The sequence below is a fragment of the Stegostoma tigrinum genome, chromosome 6 (genome assembly GCF_030684315.1).
Source record: "Stegostoma tigrinum isolate sSteTig4 chromosome 6, sSteTig4.hap1, whole genome shotgun sequence".
Taxonomy (NCBI): domain Eukaryota; kingdom Metazoa; phylum Chordata; class Chondrichthyes; order Orectolobiformes; family Stegostomatidae; genus Stegostoma; species Stegostoma tigrinum.
The window spans coordinates 46,104,089-46,116,108 of record NC_081359.1 but is presented as its reverse complement, the minus strand read 5'-3'; the positions used below and the strand labels follow the sequence as shown (position 1 = coordinate 46,116,108).

General features: G+C 44.8%; 1 protein-coding gene across 18 annotated transcripts in view; it reads left to right on the top strand.

Annotated features, from left to right (window-relative positions):
- The window catches only part of khk (ketohexokinase), a 275,763-nt gene that overhangs the window by 40,992 nt on the left and 222,751 nt on the right, over window positions 1–12,020 (top strand). For all 18 annotated transcript variants that reach the window (XR_009445837.1, XR_009445836.1, XR_009445829.1 and 15 more), the window contains exon 3: window positions 11,608–12,004. Coding sequence is in view for 6 of the 18 variants with exons in the window: in XM_059646531.1 (XP_059502514.1) it covers window positions 11,676–12,004 (329 nt within the window). In the remaining 12 variants the exon portion in view is untranslated. The remainder of the gene's footprint in view (window positions 1–11,607; window positions 12,005–12,020) is intronic.

Sequence of the window (12,020 nt, the reverse complement as noted above, 5' to 3'; positions counted from 1 at the left end):
ACTTTTTGATTGACTGCTGCTCTTTTCCACTGTGATCTGAACCTTCTAATGCAATGATCATCGTTCTCAAAAAGATTGCCCCATCAACACTTGATCCACTTAACCACTTCATTCCAAAGAACCAGATCTGGCAGTATATCCTTTCTCATTGGACTGGATATATACTGATGTAAAAAAAAGGTCATGGACATAATCTAGGAATGCTTTCCCTGCTCTGCCCTTTACAATACCACTATCCCCAATCCATATTTGAATAATTAAAGTCCTCTAAAGCTGCTGTATAATGCTTTCACTTATCAGATTTGTTTCTTCTCACTTTTCTAATTAGTTGCTAGCCTATATAGTCTATACTGAATAATGCAATTGCACATTCTTTGTTCCTTAGCTCAAGGAAAATTAAGTCCATCCTTAAACGAATTAGGAAATAGTGTTTTATTATCACTGAAATATTCTGCTTAACATTATCACCACTCTTCACCCTTCCTTTCCAGTCTTTCACAAATGCCACGCAGCCAGGAATATTTATCATCCAGTCCTGCACTTTCTTGTGCCTGATCTGTGCCGCAACATTATAATTCCACATGGCTAACTGTGTATGCACCTAATCAAATTAATTCTCTATCCTCCATGCATTCACATAAATGTACTGTAAACGTTTTGAGAATGTTTTAATTTCTCCTTCATTCTGACTCCACTTACTGACTTACTATTTTGTATTCTAGTGCTATTTATCTCTTCCAGTATTTTTTCATTCTGATTTCCTTCTCTGCTCTTCTCTCATGCTTTTCACTATCCTGCTGATTTAGGTTAAACTGTACCCTAGCAAAATACTAGCAAGGAACTCAGCCCTGGCTCTATTCAGGTGTAACTGTCTGGCTTGTACAAGTATCATCTTCCCCACAACCAATTCCAATGTACAAAGAATCTAGTGACTCCCCTGCTGCATCATCTTCCCAATATGCATTCATACTATCCTGCTATTTCTGTACTCAGTTGCACATGGCACTGAAAGTATCATAGAATCCTTACAGTGTAGAAACAGGCCCTTTGGCCCAACAAGTCCATTCCAACTCTCAGAGCATCCAACCCAGACCCAGCCCACTATAACCCATCTAAACTACACATCCCTGAACACTGCAGGCAATTTAGCATGGCCATACCACCTAGTCTGCACATTTTTGGACTGTGGGAGGAAACTGGGGCACCCAGAGGAAATGGGGAGAACGTACAAACTCCTCACAGATAATCACCCGAGGGTGGAATCACACCCGTGTTCCTGGCGCTGTGAGGCAGCAGTGCTAACCACTAAACTGTGCCGCCACAGTAATCCAGAGTTTATTATCTTCGAGGTCCTGCTTGTTTCTTTTCTAACTAGCTGCCTAAATTTTTGCTTCAGGATTTCCCTTCCTACTTACGCCGTTGGTATCAATTTGATTAAAGACCTCTGGCTGTTTACCATCTGCCAGAGAGAATGTCCTGTAGCTGCTTTGTTTTGTTCTTCACTCTGGCACCTGTAGGCAACATAACATCCTGGAGGTATGTCAACAGCTGCAGAAATGCCTTTCTGTTCCCCTAATTATGAACCTACTGTCACTATTGTTCTTGGACTTTTCTTCTTTTCCTTCTGTGCAACTGAGTCACTAAGGGAGCTGCAGTTTTGGCTGTTACTGCACTTCTTTGAAACTCAATAGTATCCAATACAGAAAAATGATGAGTGAGCAAAGTTGTCTCAAGGGACTGCTGCCTGGTTCTCCTCATCCTCCTGGCAGACACCTATTCCCCTTCAGAATGACTGCTTCCCTAAACTAATTATCCAAATAGCTATTTACCTCATAAATACACCACAGTGATTCCAGCTGCCACTCAGTCTCCAAAACCAGAAGATCAAGTTTCTACAACTGATGACACTTGCTGCACTTGCGCTTACCTAGGTCATGTGCAGTCTTTACGATTCTACACATACCATAGCAGAATATTGATTCCTCCAAAAGAGCTCTTATTAATTCCATCCTCGTAAACTACCATATCCAACCTCTCTTTTATCTCACTATTTTTTTAATATGTCCGCTAGTCGACAGTTGCTGCATTCTATGATTTAAAGATCCAGTAGCATAATCAGCCATTTTGACAACTTCCATTGAATCCTGACAGAGTGTGGAAACAGGCCATTCAGCCCAACAATTTTTATACTGACCCTTGAAGAGCATCTCACCCAGACCCATCCCCTACCCTTTCCCTTTAGCCCTGCATTTCCCATGTCAAAACCACGTAACCACACGTCCCTGAACACTGGATAATTTAGCATGGCCATCTAACTTACACATCTTTGGGCTGCTGTGAAAGGCTAAGTACATAAGGTAAGTGAGGTTAGGGTGCAAAATAGTGTGGTGCCAAGACAGTAGGGTACCACAGCACTAGAACAGAAAGGGACCAGGTAGGTGTTGGAATATTTTGAGGAGGTTGGGATGGACAGGAGGCATCAGATATGGTGGGAGTGGCGGAGTCGGGGGGAGATGTTTGAATGCTGGGTGGAGACAGGAATGTTGGGTGAGAATAGTGGTTTATGGTGATAGGGGAGGTTTCAAGCTCTGGGAGGGAGAGGGGTAATGTTAGATTAGGGTGCGGGAGAGGAGGTAGTTATATTGGGTTTGTGGATGTGTAGTCAGAAGTATTTGATGTAAGTCTCGCGTGGAGTTTTCTTTTAATAGTTACTTAGCACTAACCATTCCTAACTATTTACTTAACTTCAGCTGAACCCTCCAAATTTTCTGACTTAAATAAATACTTATGGAAGGCTGCAGGTGCAAGGGAATTTCCAAGCAGAACCTTCAATTTCCCAGGCGATTCCCTCAGTGTCTGACACATCCTGGTATCGGTTCCTGATGAACAATCTACACTACATAAGCGACGATCTAAACATTGGAAAGTCCAAACCAAAAGTTTAAAGTTTTTAAGAGCCTGCAGGTGTACTGTTGTGAATTCCACAAGAATAATGTAGGCTGTTGCTACTCCCACTTCCTTTTGCAATTGGTCATCTCACAGCCAGCTGCTGGATGTTTGGTTTTGCATTAATCCAGAACTGACATGTTGAATCAGGACACTTGTTCTTTGCATGTGGATCATTGTATATATGTAAATAATGCCTGGGTCTCAAAATGGAGCAAGTCTTTTTTATGGACTAGACCAACCCCCCTCAAAGCATATCAAGGTGACAGCCTAGATCCTAACTTTTTCTGAAGGCATTGTGTTTCTAATGCAATTCAATTGGTTAAACTATCAAACTTGATGCAAAATATGCTTTATTCATACACCATGTTAAAATACAGACAAAATAAAAATAAAAGAATTGGCTTAACTTTATCAAAATAGTTAAGAAAATAATACACTACTCATTAACTGTTCCCATGTGAAAACATCATATACATACAGACCCTTGGAAAAGGCAAATTCGGTAGCAATGCAACTCCAGCAGCAGGAAGAGAACCCAACTTTTTACCTAGAGTAAAGCACAGAGATACATAGCAGCTTTCACAATGCCAAGAGCTACTGAAAGCTGAACTAAAAATCCTGGTTCTGTGGGAGCTTGATCCCCACTATGCAGGCTGCTTCTATTGGTCCAAATCTAAAAAAAATCAAGGCCTCACAAGACATACTTTATTGGTTTGGAGCAGATGACATTTCACTTCTGCCTCAATCTCTCTTCATAAATCTAACCAGGACAAAATACACCTCTTAAAGCCATAGTACTCTCACACGTTGCCCCTTTTTAAAAAAAAGAACCATCAAGATATAAAGATGGCTTAATTTTTAAAAACCTTCATTCTTATGCTATTAGTTTACCACTATACATATTCCGTTACATGGACTCTAAGCACGCAAACAGTCATAACTACAGTCTATTTCAGTCTGTGTTTTTTTTCCCACCACTGAAAGCTTCCATCTTCCTTCAAAGTGGCTGTGTGTACAATTCAAATTGAATGGCTGCAATAATAAGCTCCATCTAAACCCAGTCTGGTAGTTTTATCTTTAAATTTTTCCACACACTTTAAAAGTGTTATGATCAGTATATACAATTGCCTCAGTCACATTACTGGTAAAATAAATGTTGAAATGTTGTAATGCCAACGCCAGAAGGCCTCCTTCTCAATTGTGGAACATTTCTGCTGATGATTAATCAATTTTCTGGAAAAATACCTAACAGGCCTTTCTATATTCTTGACGTCTTGCAAAAGTACAGTACCAACACATATATCACTCGCATCCAGAATGCAATGCCCAGCACTTGCCTTTAAAATAAGAAAAAGTTAGGATCTAGGCTATCTCCTTGACATGTTTTAAGAGATTTGGTCGAGTACATAACAACTGGGGCACTTATCAGGCCCAAAATCTCTAATTCCAGTATGAATTTAGGATTATCAGATTCAAAGTCAGTGAGTGGCGAGTGTTGGTACTTTTTATTTTGGGTTTTTTATTTGGTTGGTTTAAACAGGGTATACGTTGTATAATAATGGCTCTTTCAGTCACGAAGAGTTTACCAGGGTAGAAGAAGTCCCATCAGGAATTTCACAGATAGTGAGAAAAGAAATGTTTTTAGAATTGGCAAACAAGTTAAGTTGGAGTTGCCTGTATATGTGAAGAAAGGGAACATACTTGCAGTAAAAGGTCAATATTTACAATTGCATGGAACACAATCACAATCATTGGAGATTGCGAAAATTCAATTGCAAATGAAACGGCTTGAATAAGAGGCAATGTCAACATCAACCAAGAACAAAGAAACCTACAGCACAGGAACAGGCCCTTCGGCCCTCCAAGCCTGCACTGATCAAGATCATCTGTCTAACCTGTCATCTATTTTCTAACGGTCTGTGTCCATTTGCTCCCTGCCCATCCATGTACCTGTCCGAATATATAGAACATAGAACAGTACAGCACAGAACAGGCCCTTTAGCCCACGATGTTGTGTCGACCATTGATCCTCATGTATGCACCCTCAAATTTCTGTGACCATATGCATGTCCAGCAGTCTCTTAAATGACCCCAATGACCTTGCTTCCACAACTGCTGCTGGCAACGCATTCCACGCTCTCACAACTCTGTGTAAAGAACCCGCCTCTGACATCCCCTCTATACTTTCCTCCAACCAGCTTAAAACTATGACCCCTCGTGTTAGCCATTTCTGCCCTGGGAAATAGTCTCTGGCTATCAACTCTATCTATGCCTCTCATTATCTTGTATACCTCAATTAGGTCCCCTCTCCTCCTCCTTTTCTCCAATGAAAAGAGTCCGAGCTCAGTCAACCTCACTTCATAAGATAAGCCCTCCAGTCCAGGCAGCATCCTGGTAAACCTCCTCTGAACCCTCTCCAATGCATCCACATCATTCCTATAATGGGGCGACCAGAACTGGACGCAGTATTCCAAGTGCGGTCTAACCAAAGTTTTATAGAGCTGCAACAAGATCTCGCAACTCTTAAACTCAATCCCCCTGTTAATGAAAGCCAAAACGCCATATGCTTTCTTAACAACCCTGTCCACTTGGGTGGCCATTTTAAGGGATCTATGTATCTGCACACCAAGATCCCTCTGTTCCTCCACACTGCCAAGAATCCCATCCTTAATCCTGTACTCAGCTTTCAAATTCGACCTTCCAAAATGCATCACCTCGCATTTATCCAGGTTGAACTCCATCTGCCACCTCTCAGCCCATCTCTGCATCCTGTCAATGTCCCGCTGCAGCCTACAACAGCCCTCTATACTGTCAATGACAACTCCAACCTTCGTGTCGTCTGCAAACTTGCTAACCCACCCTTCAATCCCCTCATCCTAGTCATTAATATGAATTACAAACAGTAGAGGCCCAAGGACAGAGCCCTGTGGAACACCACTCACCACTGACTTCCAGGCAGAATATTTTCCTTCTACTACCACTCGCTGTCTTCTGTTGGCCAGCCAATTCTGTATCCAGACAGCTAAGTTCCCCTGTATTCCATTCCTCCTGACCTTCTGAATGAGCCTACCATGGGGAACCTTATCAAATGCCTTGCTGAAGTCCATATACACCACATCCACAGCTCGACCCTCGTCAACTTTTCTAGTCACATCCTCAAAGAACTCGACAAGGTTTGTGAGGCATGACCTGCCCCTCACAAAGCCGTGTTGACTGCATTTAATCAAGCCATGCTCTTCCAGATGGTCATAAATCCTATCCCTCAGAATCCTTTCTAACACCTTGCAGACTACAGACGTGAGACTTGCTCGTCTGTAATTGCCGGGGATTTCCCTATTTCCTTTCTTGAAGAGAGGAATTACATTTGCCTCTCTCCAGTCCTCAGGTCCTCAAAGAATTCTATTAAGTTGGTAAGATATGACCTTCCCTGCACAAAACCATGTTGCCTATCACTGATAAGCCCATTTTCTTCCAAATGGGAATAGATCCTATCCCTCCTATCTCCAGTAGCTTCCCTACCACTGACGTCAGGCTCACCGGTCAATAATTACCTGGATTTCCTTGCTGCCCTTCTTAAACAAGGGGACAACATTAGCAAGTCTCCAGTCCTCTGGGACCTCTCCCGTGTCTAAGGACGCTGCAAAGATATCAGTTAAGGCCCCGGCTATTTACTCTCTCGCTTCCCCTCTGTACCCTGGGATAGATCCCATCCGGACCTGGGGACTTGTCCACCATAATGTCTTTTAGGATACCTAACACTTCCTCCTTCCTTATCTCAAGTTGACCTAGAGTAAGCAAACATCTATCCCGAACCTCAACATCCGTCATGTCCCTCTCCTTGGTGAATACTGATGCAAAGTACTCAATAAGAATGTCACCCATTTTCTCTGAATCAGCGCATAACTTTCCTTCTTTGTCCTTAAGTGGGCCAATCCTTTCTCTAGTTACCCTCTTGCTCTTTTTTTATGAATAAAAGGCTTTGGGATTTTCCTTAACCATGTTTGCCAGCAATATCTCATGTCCTCTCTTAGCCCTCTTAATCCCTCGTTTCAAATTCACTCTACATTCCCGACATTCTTGCAAAGCTTCGTCTGTCTTCAGTCACCTAGACCTCATGTATGCTTCCTTTTCACTCTTGGCTAGTCTCACAATTTCACCTGTCATCCATGGTTCCCTAATCTTGCCTTTTCTATTCCTCATTTTCACAGGAACATGTCTCTCCTGTACGCTAATCAACCTCTCCTTAAAAGCCTCCCACATATCAAATGTGGATTTACCTTCAAACAGTTTCTCCCAATCTACATTCCTCAGATCCTGCTGAATCTTGGTATAGTCGGCCTGCCCCCAGTTTAGTACTCTTCCTTTAGGACCACTCCCATCCTTGTCCATGAGTATTATAAAACTTACAGAATTGTGGTCGCTATTTCCAAAGTAGTCCCCTACTGTAATATCAACCACCTGGCCGGGTTCATTCCCCAACCCCAGGTCCAGTATGACCCCTTCCCAAGTTGGACGACATACATACTGCTCTAGAAAACCCTCCTGGACACACCTTACAAATTCTGCTCCGTCTTGACCCCTAACACTGAGTGAATCCCAGTCAATGTTGGGAAAATTAAAATCTCCCATCACCACCACCCTGTTTCTCCTACACCTCTCCATTATCTAGAACATAGAACATAGAACATTACAGCACAGTACAGGCCCTTCGGCCCTCGATGTTGTGCCGACCTGTCATACCGATCTCAAGCCCATCTAACCTACACTATTCCATGTACGTCCATATGCTTATCCAATGATGACTTAAATGTACCTAATGTTGGCGAATCTACTACCGTTGCAGGCAAAGCATTCCATTCCCTTACTACTCTCTGAGCAAAGAAACTACCTATGACATCTGTCCTATATCTTTCACCCCTCAATTTAAAGCTATGCCCCCTCGTGCTCGCCATCACCATCCTAGGAAAAGTTTACATATTTGTACCTCTATCTCACGCTCGCTATTGGGAGGCCTGTAGTACAGCCCCAACATTGTTACTGCATCCTTCCTATTTCTGAGTTCTACCCATATTGCGTCACTGCTTGAGTCCACCATGGGGCCCTCCTTCAGTGCGGCTGTGATATTGTCTTTGACCATCACTGCAACTCCTCCACCCCTTTTACCTCCCTCTCTATCCCGCCTGAAGCATCGATATCCTGGGACAACTAGTTGATGACAACTAGAAGATGACAGGAAAAAGAAAGAAAAGCCCTGGCAGAACAAAAGGAGAGAGAAAAGGAAACTAAATTTTGAATTATGATTGCAAGCGAAGGAAAAAGTAAAGGAAAGGATGGACGTAATGGAAGAGAGAAAGGAAGAGGTTTTAAACTTTGGAGGTTGGAAATAAAAATTCAACGCAGACTTAAAATGGCAGACGTTGAGGTCAAAGATAACAGTAATGATGAGGATAGTGATGGAGAGCAATCCCATTGTATCCAAAGGTCTGATGGGGATATGTTTAAGTATGTCCAAGCATTGCCAAAGTTCAACAGGAAGGACGGAGAAGCCTTTTTCATTTCATTTGAGAGACTGGCTAAACAAATGAAATGGCTGTTGACCATGTGGGTGTTGTTGATCCAAACAAAGTTAGTAGGTAAAGTGAGTTATTAGCATCACTATCAGAGGTGACGAGGTGAAAAATGTCATCTTAAGCACATATGAGTTAGTACTTGAAGTCTACAATGTTTTAGGAATCCAAGGAGGGAACCTGGTCAAATGTACACAAGGATCAAACAAACTAATAGGTTTATAAGGGCATTGAACGTAGATCAAACATATGATGCTGTTAGTGAGACAATTATTTTGCAGGTGTTCAAAATTCAAGTCCTGAAATAGTGAGAGGTCATGTTGAAGAGCAGAGAGTTTAGACTGCATGATTAGCAGCAGAAATGGCAATCTAAGGCAATCTGCTTATTCCAAGTATTAGTCGAGTCAACCTACTCTGCTTCCAACACACTAATAGAAGTACAGTACAATATTGTACACAGCAATCCATATGCACTCTCACCAACATTCTGTATAACTGAAGTGTAACCTCTCTACCTCTTAGTAGTTGGGATGAAAGGTTGTGGCTGTACAGGACGTTGGTGAGGCCGTGTAGAATTCTGGTAGCCCTTGTTTGGGAAAGACGTGAAACCTGAGAGGTTGCAGAAAATATTTACAAGGATGTTGCTGCGACTGGAGGGTTCGAATTATAGGGAGAGACTGAATGGGCTGTGGCATCGGAGGATGAGGGATGGCCTTACAGAGGTCACATAAAATCTGTATAAAATCATGAGGGGCATGGATAGGTGGGGGTGGCCATAGGTACCCGCATGAGACCAAGCTATGCCTGCCTCTTTGTAGGTTGTGTGGAATAGTCCCTCTTTCGCACCTGGCCAAAACCCCACCTCTTCCTCCTTTACATTGATGATTGTATCGGCACCGCCTCATGCTCCCAAGAGGAGCTTGAATAGTTCATCCATTTCACCAACACCTTCCACCCCAGCCTCAAGTTCACCTGAACCATCTCCAACACATCCTTCACCTTCCTGGACCTTTCTGTCTCCATCTCAGGCAACCACCTACAAACCAATGTCCATTTCAAGCCCACCGACTCCCACAGCTATCTGGAATACACCTCCTCCCACCCACCTTCCTGCAAAGGTTCCATCCCCTATTCCCAATTCCTACGCCTCTGCCACATCTGCTTCCAGGATGAGGCATTTCACTCCCACACATCCCAGATGTCCTCGTTCTTCAAGGGCCGCACCTTCCCCCCGCCCCCCTCCGCAGTGGTCGAGAACGCCCTTGACTGTGTCTGCCGCATTTCCTGCACCTCATCCCTCACACTCTGCCCTCGCAATAACCGCCCAAACAGAATCCCCCTAGTCCTCACATACCACCCCACCAACCTCCTGATACAACACATCATCCTCCGACACTTCCGCCACCTACAATTCAACCCCACCACCAAAGACATTTTTACCACCCTCTCTTGTCTGTCTTCTGAAGAGACCACTCTCTCCGCGACTCCCTTGTCGACTCCACACTCCCTTCCAACCCCACCACACCCGGCACTTTCCCCTGCAACCGCAGGAAGTGCCGCACCTGCCCCCTCACCCCCATCCTAGGCCCCAAGATGACTTTCCACATCAAGTAGACGTTCACCTGCACATCCGCCAATGTGGTATACTGCATCAGTTGTACACGGTGTGGCTACCTCTACATTGGGGAAACCAAGCGGAGGCTTGGGGACCGCTTTGCAGAACACCTATGCTCGGTTTGCAGTAAACAACTGCACCTCCCAGTCGTGAACCATTTCAACTCCCCCTCCCATTCCTTAGACAACATGTCCATCCTGGGCCTCCTGCAGTGCCATAATGATGCTACCTGTAGGTTGCAGGAACAGCAAGTCATATTCCGCTTGGGAACCCTGCAGACCAATAGTATCAATGTGGATTTCACCAGCTTCAAAATCTCCCCTTCCCCAAGGCATTCCAAAACCAGCCCTCCTCCATGCCTGCCTAACCTGTTCTTCCTCTCACCTATCCCCTCCTCCCACCTCAAGTTCCACCTCCAATTCCTACCTACTCATCTCATCCCGCCCCCTTGACCTGTCTGTCCTCCCTGGACTGACCAATCCCCTCCCTACCTCCCGACCCATGCTCTCCTCTGCACCTATCTTCTCCTATCTATCTTCAGTCCGCCTCCCCCTCTATCCCTATTTATTTCGGAATCCTCTCCCCGTCCCTCTTTACTGAGGAAGGGTCTAGGCCCGAAACGTCAGTTTTTGTGCTCCTAAGATGCTGCTTGGCCTGCTGTGTTCATCTAGCCCCACACTTTGTTATCTTGAGTAGCTCATGCCTTTTTTCCGAGAATGGGTGAGTCCGAAACAAGAAGATATAGGTTTCAGGTGAAGGGGAGAAAGATTGAGAAAGGACTTTAAGGGTACAAAGGTTAACACTAAGAGGGTGGTATCAGAGATAATGGGAACTGCAGATGCTGGAGAATCCACGATAGTAAAGTGTGAAGCTGGATGAACACAGCAGGCCCAGCAGCATCTCAGGAGCACAAAAGCTGACGTTTCAGCCTAGACCCTTCATCAGAGGGGGGGGGGGGAAAATGGGGTGAGGGTTCTGGAATAAATAGGGAGAGAGGGGAGGCGGACCGAAGATGGAGACAAAAGAAGATAGGTGGAGAGGAGAGTATAGGTGGGGAGGTAGGGAGCGGATAGGTCAGTCCAGGGAAGACAGACAGGTCAAGGAGGTGGGATGAGGTTAGTAGGTAGGAAATGGAGGTGCGGCTTGGGGTGGGAGGAAGGGATGGGTGAGAGGAAGAACAGGTTAGGGAGGCAGAGAGTCTGGGCTGGTTTGGGGTTGCAGTGGGGGGAGGGGATGAGCTGGGCTGGTTGTGTGTTGCATTGAGGGGAGGGGACGAACTAGGTTATCAATGTGGACTTCAGCTTCAAAATCTCCCCTTCCCCCACCGCATCCCAAAACCAGCCCAGTTCGTCCCAATCTTTGTCAGTAGGAAATCACGCTAACGAGAGAGATTGGTTTCTATCATCTTCGGGATGTAAAGTGGTTCAGATTTTGATTTAGTTCAAACAAAGGGAACCAAGTTTTTTTTCATTGCAGTCCATCTTGGAGAGGCTGGCGAGAGGTCAAAGAAGCGAAATCGGCGGACGAAAGTTTGTCAATATTGTATGCCGGGAGGGGAGGATCGGGGATTACAACACGCCCCCAAACCCGAAGCATTGTGCGATTGTGGAGAGGTTGAGGCAACGGATCGAGCTATGTCGCCGGCACCATGCAGTCTGCCATTCCGCTACGAGCAGAACCAGCTGCAGCGCGTCGAGCAGGAACGAAAGGATAAACTCGTCCTGCACCAGAAATACCTGGAAACACGAAGTAAGAAGACTCCGAAAGCGAAACAGCAGCAGCAACATGAAAGCAACCGGACTCCCAAAAACTGCGACAGCGAACACCCTGCAGAACCGCATCCAGTGAACACAGGAATCTCACCCTCATTGCTGTAAGTTCGTTTCCTT